The sequence below is a fragment of the Labrus bergylta genome, chromosome 16, assembly GCF_963930695.1.
Source record: "Labrus bergylta chromosome 16, fLabBer1.1, whole genome shotgun sequence".
Classification (NCBI taxonomy): Eukaryota; Metazoa; Chordata; class Actinopteri; order Labriformes; family Labridae; genus Labrus; species Labrus bergylta.
In genome coordinates this window covers 3845794-3866921 of record NC_089210.1, presented here as the reverse complement: position 1 = coordinate 3866921, position 21128 = coordinate 3845794, and the positions used below count along the sequence as shown (strand labels likewise).

The window sequence follows — 21128 nt, the reverse complement described above, 5'->3', positions numbered from 1 at the left end:
AAATATAAAAAGACTGACCCTGACACTGAGCAGCAGGCCTATAAACTGTGTAATGTCCTCTGCTTCCACACACACGTCTTTGTAGCTCTCTGTCGCAGCCTGAAATCACATTTTCACAGGGACGAGGCTCTTTTTGAATCGTCTTTTTATGTGTCCTTGATTAACTTGCCTGCATTGATTCGGAGGCATGCTGCCCTGTTCAGCTGACCGCTTTCATACAACACACATCTTGTTCGGCTCATACGTCACAAATTTTCATCGCACAAAGTTTCTCACAGTTTAAAAAAGCTTACAATTCCTGCACGTACTACATGGAAAAACTTAATTCACAGAGGCGGAGAAAACGCCTTGAGTTGTAATTATTTAGGTGCAGCTGATTGGGTGACCCATCCAAACAGGTCACTACAGAGCTCAGCACTCACTAAAGCATTTCACTTTCTGTTGCCTCAGAATAAAAGTATCTCTTTTTTTTGTCTCAGGTGGATTGTTTAAAAATTTACAAATGTTAAGTGTGTTTTGGTTACGTGTTTTAAGGACGTGACTTGACTCCAAAGTTGAGGACAAACAAAGGTTGGAAAGGTTGCGTCATCGTATCGTTTTGGGGTTAGCTCCGGGAAAACTGATCAGGGGCAGCTCAGGTGAAACAGATTTTTAATGGAGACCTATTTTTAAGACCTACTCTTTAAGCTAAACTAATGATCTGTAATCTGTCTTTGTATGAATGAGGGCCAGAAAGTGTTTAAGAGTGACCAAAAGATCTAGGCCAGAGTTGTTTAAAATGAAAACTATGAGGCAAAGACAAAGCCTGAGGGGTAAGGGACACTTGAACACTTGTTTTCTGAAAACACCTGGAGGTTTTTTTTTGGCGCAGTTCAATGGGGGAGGGTTAATTTCTTCATCCATGGGCACAGTACTTAATTGTTGCCCTTTGTTGTTTTTTAATTGGTGATCTTACAATATTAAGACGCATAAGATATGAACATGAGACAAGGTTTTCAAAATTGATGAGAACAATATTTAAGTGATCAACATAAAAACTCTTCTTGCAGCTTTCCTCTCCTGCCTCCTGCTCACATATTATGCAAAATCCACTTTATGGTGTTTTTAGAACACTAATATGTGCCGCTAGTCCGTCTACAAACCCCCCAATTATAAGAAAAGTCCATCCTCTCCATCTTTTTCCTGCTCCACTTTTCAGAAAATGTGTGCTCAAACAGGCACACATTTTGAGATTTTCCCTTTGTGACATCACAAAGGGCAGTATGCCCCTCCCCCAGGTGGGTGACACTCCCACTAGTATAGGTGTTTGACTGTGAAAGTGTAAGTAGAGAAGTGCCTATTGGGTGTATGTTTGCAAAGCCGATAGCCTAGTGGGTATGTCACACACCCCGTGTACAGAGACTATAGTCCTCATAGCAGTGGCTAAGGGTTCGAATCTGACCTCTGCCCTTTGCTGCATGTCATCCCCCCACACACACACACACTTTCTCCCTGACTCCCTTCGGCTGTTCTGTCCAATAAAGGCAAAAAAAAAGCATGAAATCCTGGTCAGGACATAAGCACAGGCTGGACGCTCCATGCAATTTGTTTATTTAAAAGTGTGTTTTTTGCTTCATGTAAAATCTTACTAACCAAAGAAATGTAACCACAGAGTAAAAGAACATCTTTAACCTATTAGGAAACGGTCTGAATGATCCGTCAGGTCGCCAAGCGGAGCCCCTGCAGAGTCTCATTAAGCTAAAAGATTTAAATTCAGAGACCAGCAACCGAGTGTGACCTGTCCGAGATTCAGAACCACAAGAAGACGTTTTTCAATCAGCAGGGCTTTGAACTGAAGCCTCGTCCGATGCAAAAAGAAGAAGAAGAAGACTCACTTTGATGGCATGAAAAATAAGATCTGAGTTCAGATTTGGCATGACATTTCATAGGCATGCAGACGGTCTCAGTTAAAAGGATTGGTCGCACTCTGTTCCCGTCTGCACAATCACCTCCTTTCATGAGATCTTTGTCATATATCTCCTCTTACAATTACTTTTTTTTCCAGCCTGCCAGCTCTGTTTTGGGAGGGAATTTTTTTTGTGTGTGTGTGTGTGTGTGTGTGTGTGTGTGGAAAATAAGCAGTATGTTGACACAGTCTGGCTAATCATGAAAAACAAACACACAGGCGCAGTGCAGCGAGGGTTTGAAACTATATGACTCAGCTGTTACTACACTGGAAAGCATGAGTTTCCTTTCTGCCACGACCTACACGGATTGAATTGCACTCTGACAACACCCATTGGCTGAAAGTAGGTCAAGTTTAGATTCATGTCAGTCTACTGTACAGTGATTGCGTCCTCATTGCCCAGACTTACAGTTGAATGCAGCTGCCCAGAGAAGCTGTTTTCTTAAGCCAGTTATAAAGACCTAAACAATGTGTGAAGTGTGCAGTTTTGGAGATAAGTGGACGTTTTTGCTCGGTTATCAATATGTGATCTGAGAGAGAGAAAAAACTGCACCAGTAAGGGATCTAAACTGTGTCACTGGCTCAGCATGACACTGCTTTTCATGAAGAGAAAGCCACTGATTTGACTTTGAAAACACATCTTTCATTCAAATTAGCTTCAATGGAAGCAAACCTGTTACAAAATGCACAGTGAAAACTTCTGAAATAACTTTTTTTTTTTAAGTATGTAATGAGGTTTTGGTTTTGTTCCTTTCATTTCCAGCTGAAGTTGCAATATTTCTGACCAGACATGAGGATTAAAACTTGACCCATGTATTCATCTTTTAAAAATGTGATATTTGGGCTTTTTATGCCTTTATTTTTTGACATACATGACAGTGGATATATTCAGAAATTGAGGAGAGAGAGAGAGAGAGTGGGGGAATTACATGCAGGAAAGGAGCCACAGGTCAGATTCGAACCTGGGCGCCGCCCCATTGGAGGACTCAAGCCTCTGTACATGGGACTCAGGCACAAACCATTTGCCCACTTGCCCACCGACACCCCGTACATAAATCTTTATAAGCTGGAAACTAAGATGTTAACCAAGTGTGGAAACATTAAGGCTTGAAAAAGTTCCCATTCACTCATGGTAAGTCCAATTACAAGTGATTTAAGAGCGTTTTCCAGAGAAAATCGCCATTACAAGGCCTGTCCATCACAGCGTTTGTTGGCGTTACGGCTCTGAAAAACTTCAACATGAAAGGCTCTACAACATGAGCTGACAGTTAGTAGGAGTTGTTGATGCACCCTGAGCAAGCTCAGTCAGTGTGTCATTTGTAACATGATGTTAAACCACAAAATCTACAGTGAAAAGTACTTCTCACATATTCTGAAACATTTCGGCTGGGATTTGTTTGTATAAATTATCCATGCATATTTGAAAAAGCAACTATAGAATTGCTTTTTCTGGGTAAGGTCTGTTGAATGAATGAATGAATGAATGCTACTGTAAGTCAAAAAACATTCAGCCCTATAGTTACTTTACAACATTGGCGTATTGACCTGCTAAGAGGGCAAAGGGCCGTCGTGAACTGTGGGCCCCTTGGGACTATACCCTCCCCAGACCCCCATCCCTTGGTTTGTTGTGGTTCATTTAATTTAAAACAAGCTAACATATAATGATGTAAAAATGATGCCATAATATGAAGAGAAACTAAGATCTGAAAAGGATCGATTTAAGGAGTTTTTTCGGCAAAAAAAATAAAAAAATCTAAGGATAAACTTTGTGTAAAACATCCTAAAGGGAGCACATTTTCAAATATTAATTTGGATGCCTTGAGTACTTGAAGAACAAAAATGTCCAACTACCCCTGAAGGCAGCATGCTTCAAATCGCCGTTCGTACAAAGCTATAGAAGTGTATTTTCCAACGGTATGTGAACGCCACGTTAGAAGTGTTCCCGCCCTCTCGGGGCTTTGACGTCACCGACGTCCGTCTCCGCCGGTCTCCGCACATGGATGGAGAAGTGTAGTGTCAGAGCTCGGCTCCCCCCTCCCTCCTCCTCTTTCTCCGGGAGCTATTTGCCAGTCAGCCTCGACGACAGACAGCCAGCCGCTCACTGTCCTGCTGCTGCCCGGTCTCCCGTCTTCTCCCTCCGAGCCCCGGCGTCCTTTTTTTACACCGTGTGCGAGGATCTCTGCGGGCCGGTCAACGAGTTTGGTCGCGTCCTTTTCCGGGGGGGAAAATTGAGTCTCGTCTGTGCGAGTTTTTATTCTCCAGTTGCCCTTCAAGACGTATGGAGAAAATGGCCAGACCTCTTCCACTAAACCCAACTTTCCTGCCGCCGACCCATGGCGTGCTGAAATCCCTGCTGGAAAATCCACTGAAGCTGCCTTTCCACCACGATGAAGGTACGTTTAAAAGAAAAAAAAACAAGTTAAATCTTAATTTGCACGTACACTGACTCGGCTTTTGCCTCCCCTGTGTAAAGAATTTCTCCGCTGGCTTTTTTATCATCCAGTAAACATCCATGGTTTTGACAGATGAAACACAGTGAAGGACACAGTTCCTCCGTAGTCACGCATCTTAATGTTTTACGATCTTTGTCGTTAATAATAACGAAGTCGTATTATTTGAGCGTTCTATTGAGATACTTCAAATGTAACGATGGTTGTCTTGGTCTTATTTTAGTAGACTGACAGGTTGACTCGAACTTCTGCTCCAGCTGACATGCCAATTAGCCTTACAGGGTAATAATTGTCTCACGTATTGCCCAATTCTGAACTGTTTATTGTTATGCTTGCGTTGTTTTAGCTTGGAGGTGAGTTTATAACCTTTAAACCCTCAAGGCTTCAGTGGGATTATAATAGTGGTACCACAACCTGTCGATAGAGGGCGTATTTACTGCTTTGTAGCTACTGTGTATGTTTGCATTACTCCCTGTTTGTTTAGTTGAATGTATTGGTTGGTAATTAAACTATCATAGAAAAAATGAAGATGTTCTTCTTTGTTAGGGGTCATCTCACCCGAATGATAATAAAATAAAATAAAAAATCACATTTAAGTTTGACAAATATTTTGTGTTGTTTTTGTCCAGGGTTTAAAATAGTTATCCACCATTGTACTAATGGACTTTGTCAAGGCATGTCCCTGTGTCAACCTTTCAAACTATGAGCTCGTTTCCAGAGAAAAAAACAGAACCTTGTGTGTTAAAAACTTTTCCTGCAAAAACTGAAAAGAAGATTTAAAAAAAAAATACATCAAAATGCCTTTATCTTCAAATGATTAAGCTAAAACATGCCAGTGGTTGTTTTAAGGGTCAGATATGACCATGCTGTGACCTCAAAGGCTTTTTAATCATTTGTAAGAGATTGCTTTTGAGTGATTTTTTTTCGTCAGCATGAATCCTCCTCAAAGGGAACCCTGAAACAAACTTCTGAATGTACCTTTGGCCTTACATTTACTTTTTTTCCTTAGATGAAATTGATTAACTGACTCATTAAGATAAACCCCGGGCAACTGTCTATTTATACCCCATGCAGCGACCCGTGATTTTTCCTCTGCTGTAAGACAATGAAATAACTGTGTGCAAACATTTTCAGGATTAGGGAAGGACAAGGAGAAAGAGAAGAAGCTGGACGATGAGGGCACGGCAGCCAACCACCCACAGTCGGCCTTCCTTGGGCCCACCCTGTGGGACAAGACCCTGTCCTACGACGGGGACAATTTCCAGCTGGAGTACATGGACCTGGAGGAGTTCCTGTCGGAAAACGGCATCCCTGCAAACACAGCCCAGAGAGACCAAACCCCACAGGCGCCTCAGGCGGCGGCGCAGGCCCCACCGCCCGCCCCGCCTACCCCCACCACACCCACGGTGGTGGACTTGAGCAGTCGCGCCACCACCTCAGTTCACACAGGCATGGCACCTCAGCCCTGCCTTCACAGCCCCACCACAGCAGGTAGGAATCACATGCAGCGGAGCCTGATGTGCACACCTGCGCACGTGGATTCACACTTGTTTACACCTCATTGATGTCAGGGGAGGCTCAAGAGGGCTCTGCGGCCTTTAGCTCACCTGTCGCACACAAACACACACACACACACTTCCCCTTTGTCTGACTAATAATAGAGAACAAGCTGCTGTGTTTCTCATTTAGTATCCTGCTGCTTTAGCTTTTGAGGACAGGTAAGAGCCACGCTGACGTACTTGATCCCTGATTTACAGCCCTGAAGCGGACTTTAGACTCCCAGAGTACAGCTCAAACAGGCCACAGAAGCAGAACAGTCTAATTTATAAAGCCATGACTCATGTTTACTCAACCCCCCCCCTTTCTTTGTGCTGTGCTTACAAAGGTGGATTAGAGTTTTGATTTTTCTCCTGTAAGAGTCTCAAGTGTTGCTTTCAATTTCATTCCCTTAAGTTCCCCCATGCAGCTTTTTGGCAGATTAGTGATAAAATAAAATAAAAACAGCTTGTGTAATTCCGTTTGTGATTCATAAATTAGTATATCCAGCTTGAACTTGGTTTACTCTTTGTCCTGCAGTGTAGACTTAATAAGATTAATTTTTGATGAATTTCAGCGCATTGCCTGAGATGTTTTTGGCTCTTAAGACCGAGAAGTATCTACATGGATTCAGTGAAATATTAAAAAGCTGAGATATGAATCTGAAAAGGACACACACACACACACACACACACACACCGTCCTTTTCTTTGAATCTGTGATTTCAGTACTTCTGCAGTCGTGTGTGTGGATTTATCAGAGGCTGAAAATCATGTTATGATAACAAGCGGACATTAAGTAGGCTGTTGGTATTTAGACTGGAGTGTTAAACTGTGTGACGGAGTTTGCTAAGCTGCTGCCAGACTCTGTTTGGGTTTTCAATTCAGCAGACGGCAGAGCTATTTGAAACATTTAAAAAAGTGCCGACCTTCACTGTAAACATAAACAGAGCCGGCACGACCCCGCGCTAAGTGTTTGAATCCCAAACTGATTGCGTGTGGATGTGTGTGTGTTACCTGTAAACGCTGTAGACGTGGGTCCTGATAAAAAAGCAGCACATGTTGTTCCACTGAGAAGTTCTAACAGAGTGTGTTAATGGACCAAATACTCAAATGACTAAATTCAGAATACAAAGGTCTGATAGGTTTCCTGCCTCTGACACCCTTTCATTAAAACAGACAAACACGGATCAACAACATTTTCCCTCCTCATTTCGGTTGTTTGTCATGAAACTCGTCCAGCCCTGTGCGCTCTTTTTTTTTAAAAATGTTTAAAGCTGAAACCATCCAGGGCGTCTCAGAAAGTACCAAAAAAGTCAAACCAAAAAGTCAAGAGCAATGTTGGAACTGTTTGTGCCAAGATGTCGGCGTAACGCGTTTGACCTCCGCAGCTGGTGAGCCGCCACCGCAATAACACTTCCTGTCAGCGTGTTGTGTCTCTTCAGTTTTGAAGGTGAGGAAGAAAAAAAAACCTTGATGAGGTTTGAAAAACAAACCTCACTGCGATGTGGTGAAGGCATCGCGTGACAGCCAGTGTTGTTGTTGTTGTTGTTGTTGTTGTTGTTTACTATAGAGCTTCATTATATCAGTGATCGGTAACCAGCCGACAGCCCGGGTCAGAAAACCTAAATAAATGAAGTCATTTAACATTTGAAAAAGAGACATAAAGAGAGGTTTAGAAATCAGATCAATAATTTAATGAATCATTTGAAATGTTTGAATATCAGGTGATGATTTTTGGTCTAGACATTTAAAAATCTAGAGTTTCAAGGCTGCTAGAAACAATTATTTCCAACCACTGCGGGTTGTTTTTAATCCAGGTATAATCAACAGTGAGAAAAGTTCATCACATTATCAACGATCATCATTCAAGTGCTTCTTGTGTCAAACCAGCCCTTCAAAGGCTTCCACGTTTCACATTCAAAAGGACAAAAAGAAACACAGAAAATATTAACTTGCAAAGAGTCAGTCTGAAAATGATTTGTTCACTTTCAATGGATTCATTTTTTCAGTTTCAAATGATTTAATTCCAAAGAGTTTCTATCCTCCAAAATACAATATAGAGAAGTTTAAACTTCTTTCCTGTAACTGCCGGTTGTAATAATTATAATAAGACATTTTATTTATCACACACTTTACATTTGAAGTAGGGCTGTGTGTCTCACCAGTCGATTCGATTTCCACTCTTGGGGTCACGATTCAAAGCGATTCTGGATTCATGATTCAAAGTCCAAACTTCAGGATCTACTCCAGTCATCTGTGGGACTGGCTGAATTTCTTGCTGCTCCATTTGGTATTCTACTGAGTTAATAGAGAGCTAGCATTGGCACAAAAATATCAAGTTTTGGAAGTTATGAATCTATTTAAAATCTCAGAAGATAACAATCTCGATTCTTTTCCATAAATCAGTTTTTTCCCCCCCATCTGTAATTTGAGTCAAATCTCAAAGAGCTGCAATTTGGGAGTAAAAGCATAAAATCAAACGGGTCAAATCAGGCAGAGTGAAAAACATGAGCATGAAACGACATCAGAGCAGTAATGAACCTCATGAATAGAAACGTTACCTATCAAGAAAAGCTCATTGGTGCACTTCAAAACATTCTCAGCTCAAGACTTTCAGACCGATCAGTAAGTGACTTTAAATCTTACCTATACCTATTTGTAAAACCCAAAATAAAACACTGGTGTGACTTCATATATATTCTGGATTTTTACAGTAATCACTTGTGAAAAATCCCCAAAAAAGACGCACACACATCCCTCAGTGGGGGCTGAATTAAAAAAAAAACATGAACAGGTTAAGAGGAGCAAAAGAAGAGCCGCACACCTCGGTAATCTCGTCAAATAAAGCCGGCTGTGTTTGTGCAGGAGTCTGGAGTCAGAGGTTTCTTTACAGCAAAGTGAAATATATTGTGATATTTTATGCAATGCAGTATATTGAAACTTCAGAAGAAGACACAGTGCTTTCATAAACACATATGATATAACATGTTTACTTTTAAATGCAATCATTAAAGTGGGATCTGCTTTAGTTTTTATCTCTAAACTTCAGGGCACTTCTTTCTGTTTCAAAGTATTTCCTTTATTGTAGTGATTTAAAATTCAGGTCTTACATCGTGTGTGTGTGTGTGTGTGTGTGTGTGTGTGTGTGTGTGTGTGTGTGTGTGTGTGTGTGTGTGTGTGTGTGTGTGTGTGTGTGTGTGTGTGTGTGTGTGTGTGTGTGTGTGTGTGTGTGTGTGTGTGTGTGTGTGTGTGTGTGTGTGTGTGTGTGTGTGTGTGTGTGTGTGTGTGTGTGTGTGTGTGTGTGTGTGTGTGTTAATATTTTCTCACTGCCGTATTAACGGTTTAAGGAAGTAGAAAGGTATGCAGAGTCACACTGAGCTGACACCGTTGTTTTAGTCTCTTTTTTCCTTTTTCCATCCTGCAGGAATGAAAAGTTCTACCGAGAGCCAAAAACGTCCGCCGTTGTTTTGGATTCAATTAGAAACTGTTTAGTCTGTAAATGGTGAAACAATAGAGAACGATATACCCATAAACACCTCGTCAGAAACACAGCAATCAGCCACACAGACGGAGAGAACTCGTCTCGGAGAGTTTGTTAAACTTCACTTTGAATCATTTTGATGTTGGAGCAGATTCTCAGGAAGCACTTTTTATAAAAAGGAAAGGAAAGGAAAATGAGTGCATCACGTTTTAATTGCTCGTTATTTCATGTGTTCGCCTGTAAATAAATCCCACATGTCCCTGAATGTAACGCGATCTTTTACAAAAGGTCTCCTGTGTCCGCTTTGAAACGTCCTGCAGCCTAAGTCAGGGATGTGCAGACGAGGCTGAGAGGCTTTAAGCTGCGATGAGAGAACATCGCAGTCAGAGATAAACAGATGCGTCTGTACGGTACACTTTATTCCAGCCCTGGGTGTGTGTGTGTGTGTGTGTGTGCGTGTGTATGTGCGTGTATGTGCGTGTGTGTGTGGGTGTGTGTTCTGTGTTTGGGTCCGTCTCTCTTGTCTGTGCCTTTCACATTACTTCTCACGTGAACGCGGCTGGGGTTTCCTGCAGTGTGCCGGGGCCATGTGACAGACACATGCAGGCGCCGTGTGCAGCGCTGAGCTGCAAACAGGAGCTTGTCACGGCATGAACACTCCTCTCTCCCCTCACTCTCCCTTTTTCACCCCCTCCCTCCTCGCTCTCTGCACTCTCTTCTCCTCCGTCCGGTCTTCCTCCCTCCCTCCCTCCCTCCCTCCCTCCCCGTCCGAGCCTGGCTCCGACACAGCCCCGGACTCGGAGCCAAGGCACAGGCTGTACCCTGTAGAGATCACATGTGCTCTGGTGTGCTTTTGTCACGTGCGGGGCAGTGTTGTTCCAGCTTGGCGAGTCTCGCTCTCGTCTAACCAGCCGCTCCACCAACAACAAAAACCCAAAACAACCCGCAGTCCCCTTTGTGCGTGCTCCCCGCTGCTAACGACCATCACAGCAGCGATAACGCTGTTATGGCAACCAAGTCTAACAAACGAGCAGGACGCGTCTGCGTTCTCTCCACCTGCAGACGTTAAGGGCCCCGCGTAGTTCAGGAGAAGGACCCTTGTGTGAGTCCAAAGGGGAAGTCAGATGTGGTGGTGGTGGTGGGGGGGGGTCAGAGGGTGTGTTGTTGTGGTGCATTCCAGCGTGTATGTAAAGGAAAAGAGGCCCCCCCCCCCCCCCCCCCCCGGTGGGAAGCTAATCAGCACATTCAAGGAGTTAAATATGGCTTTAACATGTTAGGAATCATTCAAAGTATCAGAGGTAGAAATCCTCCTCGATCACACACACTCAATATTTGAATTTTCCCTTTTTGTTGTAGTAGCCGCCACTCTAGTTTTGGCGCTCAGCTGTCCTCTCATGTCTCGTCATGTGGGACGCCTTGGGGACAGGATCAGCATGTCCTGCATGATCTGGAGGAAGTAAGTCCTCCTGACTTGTTAATCACTGAAGCAGCAGTCAGTTCTGCGGGGGGTTTCATCAATAAATCAATTGTTGTGCTGAGTAACTTTAGTTACTTTAGTTTTTTTTTTTTTTTTTTCATATTTTTTAAACATGAGGATGATGATGATGATGATGAAGAAACACATCATTCCTCTGTTGCAAAAAGAAAGAGTGCTCGGGCTGTTAATGGTCTTTATTTTAGGTACATTTGCACAGGATTTTCAAAATAAGATACGGTAAAAAAAATGTGCTCAGTTATTTCCACAAACGTTTGGGCTTTTATAGTTTTTAACAAACAAGAATCAAAAAAGGGGGAAAAGATGAATTTGTTCGGGGACTATTTTCAGCTGCGGATTGATACACACACTGTTGAATCTTGTGCTCGTGATGTCTTCTTCTGGTGTTTTTGTCACCGTGTTGTCATATGAACTAGTTGCAGTCGGTCTTGTAAGAACAGAGAAATCATTTTGAATATAATTCGACAAAAAAATAAATCAGTTTGTCCTTCAGCCTGAGAGCTCGGCCTTTCACATGAAGAAGAGCTCGTCGTCGTTGTTGTTGTTGTTGTTGTTACACCCAGGTCAGAGTTCAGCTGCTCGGCTACACGATAACACTCACACACTCTGATATGATCAGATAGCGTGACAGTGACCTGCAGCCAGGTGTGTGAGTCACCAGATAAACCCTTCAAATTTAAAAACAGGTGCAACAGGTGTTTGATCGCGTTTGTTCCAACATCTCGGGTCTGACTTTTCCTGCTTTGTTCATTTTAAGATTTCCTCTTAAACGACTATTTCCTCACAATAAGGACTCAAATAAATAAAGTTGTTATTTGTGGACGTTACAGATCAATGAACGGGGCGTGTGCGTCTGCTTTTAGCCCGTGACCACGACGCTAATTCAGAGAACAGAACGGCCCGTAGAGGTGATTAGGGCAAGGCGGGCTATTTGCAGGTTTGAGTCCAGGCCTGAGGGATTGTCTATGACAGCGTTTAGTTTTAGTCAGTAAGGAGCTTTCTGTCTGGCCGTGCTCTCTTTTGAATGGTGCGAGGTTAAGGTAAATGTGTGCATCTTAGCTTATGCAGGGATGGATTAGCTTTACAGTCACGGCGTGCGTGCGTGCGTGCAGGCGTGTGGAATCATGAGATCTGAGAGCTTTTGTTTGAAGAGAGCTTGTGTGCAGGGCTGGGAAAGAATCTCGCTGCATTATCAGGGATCCATTGGAAAACAGAAAATCCAATATTTTGATGGGCTTTTATTGGTGGCTGTGATTTGTTTTGCAGGTTTCAGCTTTCTGGGTGTGAGGATGTGCTGCTGTTCTTTGTCATTTTCAGTTGTTGAAGTTAAAAATGACAAATTATTGCAGGCTGAATTCTATAAAAAGATGGAACTCGGGTCGTCACAATACCAGACATTAAAACAGGGATATGATACTGATGACAGTAATACAGTCTTAGGCGTCCTCTACACTCTCTAAATTGGCTCTATGCTCCAAACATATTGCCTTTTTAAATGATTCATTATGATGAAGGCCTTTGAAGTATTTCCTTCCTCATTTTTACATTTGGCATGCTGGGAGTGCCCGGCTTCCTCCCCCCCCCCCCCCCCCCACTTTTGTGACTATCACATGTTCCCCTGTTTTTTCATCTTCTTTGAGCTCATTGAGCAACCGGTCATCGCCCTCTTTCTATTAGTTTCCGATATTTAATGACATTTTAGAGGAAAAAAAACGACTACAAATATCGTTAGTAGTGGGGGAAACAAACAATGGGATTCATGGATCATAAAAAAATTAAGGATTTTTTTATTTATTCCCTTTTTCCAACAATCATCAGAATAACACAAAACATTATAAAATAAGATCTGCCAGAGCCAAAACAGGGAGTGTCACAGTCACGTTTATTTTTCTTCATTTTCCCCAGAAAAGACCCTTTCAAAATAAAAGCTTTGTTTTTCACTGGTGACCTGGTCAAAGTAGCAACAATTAAAAAAAATCTGCACAGATTTTGCGATAACTAGGCAATAATGATTGTTTGCATTAATGCAACAGTTAGCTTTGACGAGAGAACACATGTTTTTTAGTCTTGTTAAGGTCAGAAAATGAAACTTTTAAAAGTTTTTCTCACTTTTTGACGTGTTTTTGGCTTAAACCTGTTTATGGAAAAATCAATTACAGCTCGGCATTTATCTGAAAAATGTAGCATTAAAGAGCCAATATCGGCCTGTGAAGTATTTTTTTCAGGTATGCAGGGATAGAAAAAAACAGCTTATGCAGAGAACAACATTATAAAAGATGAACTCCCTCTAACTCTCTGACACTTCTCGGCTTCTAATTTAAACAAAAAGGAAAAGTTCTTTAATGAAACACGTTCAGTGGAAGTCTGTTTTGTCGGAACACATGTCGACGTTTCTTAAAATAAAATGGGTGTTTGGTATCGGGTCAAAACGTTTCACACCTCTCCCCGCCCAGTTTTTGTGAAGCAAACGGCAACATCAACATCTGCTGGAGGCTTGTTCTGTATCTGAAACATCTGTCTGAGGGTGATTTTATACGTTCAGCTCCGCTTTACGAGGCGTTAACGAGCCCTTCTTAACAGTTCTGCATACTTTTTTTTTTGATTGAAACGAGGAGTCTGTTTTTACCCTTGTTGTGAAGCAGCCTCGGCTGTGTTTCTCATGTTTGTTGTCGTGAAGCAGCCCGTTGCTTCCTCTGGGTGTTACACTTTCTGCTGATGCACATTTCCTGTTTTGTTTTTTGGTTTTGTACACAGATTTTGGTCACGATCTCAAACCTCCAGAAAATCAGTCTGAGCACGCTCACGATGCAACTGAAGGTCGCCGGCATCGACTGCCTGTCACGTCAGACTCGCGAGTACAGAAATGTAGGTCATGATGTACGAGCTGCCAGAACATCAGCGGCTAATGAAAAAGCCCGCCGCACTCTCAGCTCTCTGTTGTGTGCCAAGTCGTTGCTGGTTCAGCTTTCGAGTGTCGAGCATCGGGGAATGCAGGTGTGGTTAGTGTGAGGAAACAAGTGAATGCAATAGATCACGTAGAAGTAAATCTGTTAGGAGCGACTAATGAACTGATTCACCCTACAGTGCTCGGCTCCTGCAGCTTCAGTTCAATGGGTGCACAACAGGCGTACAGACATGCAAGCATGCAGGTCATCTCGAGACAAAATGTGGTTTGAGATCAGCAGACAGGAGCTGCTGATAGCTGCAGAGTCTCAGATGAGGCTGAATGTGAAATGAAGTCCCCCGCCTGTTGCAAAGCTTGGCTGATAGCTCCACCTGCTGGCTGGAAGAGGTCATACTAAAAAGATGTTTATTTTTCTGGACGGGCTGATTATTGTGTTTTTCAACAAAGATCCTTTTTAACATATTTTGGAACCTTGATAGTTCCAAAATAATTCTGAACGGTCAATATACATGTAGTAAAAGTTCTTGTTTTTGCCCCTGATACACTCAGATTCATGTTTTTAGTGTCTGACAACATGACAGGATTGGATTCCTACAGAGATAGACCTCTATTGGTAAAGACTAAGTTGTTTTTTTTAATCCAGGAAGAGCCGCTTCACCGCTCTCCACAACGCCTCCAGACTGCATTGACAAAAACAGCGACTGAAGCTTGCAGCACTCATCGCCTCGGCTCTTTGTGTGTTTTTTTTTTTTTTTGCTGCTACACTGTAACTCGTTTGGATCTGATTTGACTTTTAAAACACCCAAGTCACACAGTAACACACACAAACTGACATGCTGAGTCATAGGTTAACCAGCAGCTCCTCGGTTCTGCGAGGTAAAATAGCTTTTTTTTTTTTTTTGGTCAATGGAGTTTGGCAGCTTTGAAAAGAGTTATGTAACGGCTGTTTCTGCTTTGAAAAGGCATCTTACTTTAGAGCAAAAATTGTCCATCTCTGGAGGAGACTTTCTGAGCCTGTCAGTGACACAAAAAAAAACACTTTGCATGGACCGACTTTGATTGGCCTAAAAAGATAACCTGGCTAACTGTTGGTCCCTAAAACATCTTTTTTTTCTAAGTATCCCTGAATGCCCTTACATGATAAAGAAGGTTATGAAAAGACTCCTCGGCATGTTCCGCTGTATTTTTTTTTTTTTTAAACTTGTGTAACAGCACCCCCTACTGGTCGGAAGTTCTTCTTCCAGAAGACTTGTCACCTTGCTTCAAATCTACACACCCACGCTCAGTCTCATGTCACAGCTTGACATTTCTTAATGGATCAGCGACAGAACACAAACATGTGAGCAGTCAGCGCCCGAGAAGCCTCCTACTCAGAGCCTCTCCTCAGATGGCTCCTTCTGTGCCCTCCTATCAGGCTGCAAGAGCTTTACTGAAAAGATCCTGACATTACGTAATCAATAATGGATCTCCACTTTCATAAGAGTCAAACTAGGAGGAGGGGCTTTAGGTTCCCCGTCCTCCTGAGCCTCCCCTCTCTCATAAATCATCACATCTTTACACCATATCTTTCTGTTCCTGCTTGAAACTAATGTGTTTTTCTTTCTTCTCATAGCATCTCGGGACACCCCCAGCCCCATCGACCCAGAGTCCATCCAGGTTCCCATCACCTACGACCCAGACCCCGCAGACCTGGCTCTGTCCAGCGTGCCCGGCCAGGAGATGTTCGACCCCAGGAAACGCAAATTCTCCGCCGAGGAGCTGAAGCCGCAGCCGATGATCAAGAAGGCCCGCAAGGTGTTCATCCCCGAGGACCTGAAGGTGACCACCTCTCTCTCGCTCTCTCTCTCTCTCTCTCTCTCTCTCGCTCTCGCTCTCGCTCTCGCTCTCTGTGCCTCAGCCGGTGATATGAGATTAGATCTGCTGTTTTGGTTTAAATATTTGGGGTCGGTCGTTATGTAGGCAGGTCTGAGACCCCGAGGGGAGGAAGACCGAGGACTGAAAGCTGCATGGTCAAACACGACGAGCTTATTAAAAAGTAAAAAATAGTCCAGAGAAATGGAGAAAGAAATAAAGAGAAGTATCTGGAGGGAAAGAAAACGTTATTAAATATTGTATTTAAAACCAAGGACGCAGCTGTTGTGTCTTAATTAAACATTTTCAATAACCTTGGTGATAACGGTCGCTGTATGACCAACACTGCTCCTCTACTTTTTTATCCGAGTTGGTTTATTTCCTGATCAGACACGGAGCAAAGAGGTCGGAGTACAAGACTGCAAAGATATGGGGAATATCTTATATTTGGAAAAGAGAGCCGGTGATATCAACAGCACCTTTCTGAAAAGTTCTCTGCAAACTCTTCTCATTGAAAACAATTGAAAAAAGACGCAGGTGCTCAGAAAAAAACAGGCTAGGTGGACACGGGGTCTTAAGTAACAAGATACAATATGCAGATATAAAGAGTCTGCGTGTTTCTACATTTCCTCGACTAGTTCGATCCCGCCATCATGAGGCTTTTCAGATTCACAGAAGTCAAACAAAGAAATCGTATTTTGTGTTAACTTGTCCATTTTTCTGCTCCTTCAGGACGACAGGTACTGGGCCCGGCGCAGAAAGAACAATGTGGCGGCCAAGAGGTCACGGGACGCCCGGCGGCTGAAGGAGAACCAGATCGCCATCCGCGCCGGCTTCCTGGAGAAGGAGAACGCCGCACTCCGCATGGAGGTAGCGGACATGAGGAAGGAGCTGGGCCGCTGCAAGAACATTGTGGCTAAATACGAGGCCCGGCATGGGCCCCTGTGAGGCCCCCCACCCCCACCCTCTCCGCTCCCCATTTTCTCCCCCCCCCCCCAACAAAAAAAAAAAAAAACCCATGCACCAGCCCACAACCTACTCTGTCCCCTGCGACCTGTCATCCCTTGAGTTTTAAGGACAATGTGTCTCTTTTTGTGGCACTGCTCCCGTCCTCCCCCCCCCCCCCCCCCCCCCCCCCCCCCTCCCCCCCTTCAGCCTCCACACATCTGTATGATTCTGGTATTATAACTGTCATTTTGACTTCTCTCATAAGCTTCGATTTGTCTGTTCCTCCTTTCATTTTCTGTACACATTGTTCGACTTAATATAAATATATATATACATAGATAAATATATGTATTTACACATGCATACTTCCCACTTTAATGTACTGTGAGGAGATGAGCCAACCCACCAGCTGAGTCCCCCCCCCCACCGCCCGCCCGCTCTACCTTCCACTTTTGAGAAACGATGCCATGCTGTTTGTTGTTCACTTTCATACCGATTTTATACGTGAGATCAGGACTGAAAACTTGTTTCCTGTCTCTCTACTTCTTCTTCTTCTTCTTCTGTGTTTTATTGTGTGACGTGTCCGAGAGCCTGATTCTGACCTCCCAAATCTTGTTGTTTTTTTTTTTAAATCCCTGTCAGAAGTTTTGTTTTGCTCCAATCATCTTCTTTAGTTTGACTCTTTCTGAACACTTATCTTGATGTCCACGTCTTACTTTAAGTTGTCTCACCTTTTAAAGTGTTTCTAACGGAGTGTTCAGACCAAAAAGTGACGCAGAGCATACTCGTTGTCTGTCCAGCTGCAGAACGGCCCCGCCCACCTCTGATGTGAGCGGCAGTTTCTGTGTATCCCGCAGGGTCTGCTGTAATGTGGCGTTCTGCAGCTGTGTGAAATCTCAGTTTTCAGGATTTATTGACAACGGTCCAAAGGAAGCCGAAATACCCACATCATGTTGAAGATTTAGAAACGAGCTGAACATCATGCTCTCTCAGATTAGTTTGCATGTTTATGTCAAATAACTTTAAACGCTCGTTTTTTAAAATGAAGTTTGGTTCGATCGTTCTCGGGAAGTCAGCAGAATCTACAATGCTGATCTTACAACCCGTGTCATTTGCTCATTTTGCTCTGAACACACCACATGAATCCTCCTTTCACATCTCCAGACTGAGCTGTTAAATCCTGATGTCTCTTTTTTCTCTTTTTTTTTTTTAATCGTGTGCAGTCGTGGTGAACTGTTAGCTGTTTTTTTTTTGTTTGTTTGTTTTTCCTTCATCACCCGGACACTGAGCAATAATAATCCTTGTCCAGATGTAAACTAACATGACTACCTTACATGTTTCTCACCCCCTCCTGATCCCCGTCCCCCGCCTCCCCCTCTCATTTTATATCTCACCTTCGTTGACTAAGTTAACCCTTAGTTAACCTCTGCACTAATGCGTGTCTCACAATCTGATCCGCTGATCCTCACTCAAAATTTCCTCATATTTATCTACCTTTTATTTCTCAGATGGAAGATTGTTTTTTGTTTTTTTTATATATATATATGTGTATTCTGTTGATATAATTGTTAGCATTAATACTACTCTTGACATTGTCGTTTAGGCTCCTCCTTGTTTTCAGATTTACGCATGATTTTTTTCTTTCACAGAACGAAAACGCTTTTATTCGCTAAATCTTCTTTTTATTTTGCAAAAAGTTGTTGATAATTCTTTTTCTCGCTTCCGTTTCACTTTAGCATGATTTTAATGAGTGTTTTTATTTTGGAGTAATCAATACAGATGTCTGTAGTCTCTCATCGTAGCTCTATGTCCGCCCTCTTCTTTGAAAGATGGCTGTATGAATGTAAAAGATGTTGACACAACAAAAAAAAAACTAAAGTTGGATGGTGTTGTCCAATACTGTGGTTAACCCAATCAATTTGTTTACTGCAGACCAAAACGATTCACCGCAGAGATGATATATTGGTTACAAGAGATATGTTTATATAAACCAACTCTATAAGTTGTTGTTTTTGTACAGTATTTTTCCTATACATTACTGAACTATGTATTTTAAAGGCACAACAGATCCAGAATATTATTAAAGAATACAAGTATATAACTCAAAGACAAATGCATATAGTGGTATTTTGATATTCTATATTAGCTAGGAACATGTGGTCGTTTTACAGAGATTTGTGGCTATTCAGCAGCACCCAAACCTCCTGGGCATTATTATTCTTACTATTATAACCATGATCACTGCTCTCATCATTCTTCTGCCATGTCATGAAAACCCCCATTGAACTCTAAAAGGAAGCAGATGCTGAAAATGCAGAAGTCCAATAGAGAGAATGTAACGTTATCGCCCCCCTTTCCCCCCCCCCCCCAAAAAAACAGACTAGAAAATCAAACTTTCATCTCGTTAATTTTCTTTTCTTTGAGCGTCTAAAATTCAAAACATTTTGAAGGCTTTTTTTTTGTAGCCGCGCAGCTTGTTCAAGTCTTGTTTCTTTCTGGGATGAAGTTACGATGAAGGAAGGGAAATCTATAGCTGGTTACTCTTGCTGCTGCTGCCGCCCTGTGTGTGATTCGGTTCCTTAAATGCAGTTGTAGCGTCTCCCTGAGCCTGAGTGATGGACACTGGGAAGCTTTGTTTTTATCTTTCTGAAAATTTAAGCTTACTGTGGAGTCCCCCCCCCCCTACACACACCTTACGACCGACCCCCCCCCCCCTGAATGTTAGCGGTGTTGTCGTATAGAGCTGAATGCTGCAAAGCTTTTTGTCAAAGAGGATAAGACTCGGATGTGACAGATGCATGTTTTTGTGGGCTGATATTGACGTTTCCGATAATGTACGGAAGTCAAGAGCTGCCAAAATAAAAATCAAATCGTTAAGTTTTAAAATATTTTGACTGTTTTGGATGTTGGTTTTTGCGGACAGATGTAAGAAAATTCAAACCAGTCTTGTTTTTTTTTCTTTAAAAATGAAGTTACTTGTAGCAGTTTAGCTTAGCTTAGCATAACTTGGCTAACCTGCTGCTTCATGTAGCTTCACATTGAGAAAACAGTTCTTGAGTGGTGTTTATTTTCTCTTATAACTGTCGTCAAGAAAACTCTCTAAACTTTTAATTCTCAACCTTGGGTTTGTTTTCTAGTTATGGGACACATTCCAAACCAATGGTGTTGATCTATTTCATCTAACGCTTTGCAAAAATGGTCCAATACCGATCCTTTGAATCACGAGGCAGTTTTTTTCTCCCACTGTTTTACAGATAAAAACCACCAATGGGAGCTCATTCCTCTCAGTGAATTTGTCGGTTCATTGAGGTATATTTCAATTGGTTATAAAAGAGCTAACTTCTTTTTAAAAATTAGCTAACTAAATAAAAAAAAAAATAGCATCATACTTGCTAAGCTAAAGCGGAAAAAATAATTGTTAATGTTTATTTCTCAAGAATAAAAAGGCAATTTAGTAAATATCATTTGACATTGTTGCAGTGACGCTGCGATTTTAAGCTAACTTTACAACCTTTTTTCAACATTGACACATCGTTTACTTGAAATGGGCAGCTCTTGACTTCCATACATCTGTGTCGAGATCTTCTAAATTGAAGGCATTAGTGTTTTTTTCTTTTCAGGGAGCTATAGAGGTTAAAACTGGGTAGAAAACTACAAAAAGAAAAAAGAAAAAAAACCTAAAAATCAGGGAAAAACCCACGATCAGCCCATTAAAACAGCCAAAACAGACGAGTTAGTCAGATCCCAGTCCAGGTCTCGTTGATTTACGTGATCCAAAGTTGTATGTGTGATGTTAAAAACCGTTCTTTCCTAATCTTTTATTTGTGTTTTTTTGCGCTTTAGAGGGTGTTTCCTCTCTGCATCCTTTCTGCACAGATGTGCTCGAGTGTGAACAGGGTTTGTAGAGGAGAGAGTGAAAACTGGAGAGATGCCCGTACGGAGCATCGTTTTTATGAAACTTGTACGTTTATAGGAAAAAGCCAATAATCAATCCACGCGTATCCCAAAATTACCTCACTGTCGAGTGATTTCACTACCTCACCCGGAAACGTAAACCATAATTCGGAGTCTATTCCAGTGCCTTGAATACACTGACTGTTCCCCAGTCTCTCAGCAATGTAAGCCTCTCATCTCCAATCAGTTCGCTTCAGATCTGCACTGAAGGGCTTCTTAGTGCATCAAAAATCAACACACACACACACACACACACACACACACACACACACACACACACACACACACACACACACAAGGACGACTCCTTTCATTTCTTATTTTGGACATTGCAACAGACTTGTAACCATTGTATTCATGGCAACACCAACGGACTGTTTCAGAGTGTAAAAAAAAAAAAAAAAAAGAAAAAAGAAAACACAACAGAAAGGTGTATTTCCTGTTTGTCACGGAATGGATTACATTACATTATTTGTGCTGTTCAGCCCTCAGCCTCTCCGTCTCTCTGTAATTTGTAGTGTCTAATAAAATCCCAATTCTTATCTGCCGTGTCGTTTTTCT

General features: G+C 42.3%; 1 protein-coding gene across 1 annotated transcript; it reads left to right on the top strand.

Annotated features, from left to right (window-relative positions):
* Window positions 1–3957: 3957 nt before the first annotated feature.
* Window positions 3958–21109, top strand: hlfa (HLF transcription factor, PAR bZIP family member a). Its single transcript, XM_020641017.3, has 4 exons — window positions 3958–4338; window positions 5530–5886; window positions 15427–15632; window positions 16398–21109. Exons 1-4 carry the CDS (start codon window positions 4224–4226, stop codon window positions 16611–16613), a joined length of 894 nt encoding a protein of 297 aa, XP_020496673.2. The 5' UTR covers window positions 3958–4223; the 3' UTR covers window positions 16614–21109.
* The last annotated feature ends 19 nt before the right edge of the window (window positions 21110–21128 follow it).

Bases quoted from the DNA above. Each gene is read 5' to 3' on its own strand.
- hlfa (XM_020641017.3), top strand. From the start codon at position 4,224: ATGGAGAAAATGGCCAGACCTCTTCCACTAAACCCAACTTTCCTGCCG. The intron at 4,339-5,529 runs GTACGTTTAAAA...AAACATTTTCAG, and splicing joins GCCTTTCCACCACGATGAAG to GATTAGGGAAGGACAAGGAG. The intron at 5,887-15,426 runs GTAGGAATCACA...TTCTTCTCATAG, and splicing joins TCACAGCCCCACCACAGCAG to CATCTCGGGACACCCCCAGC.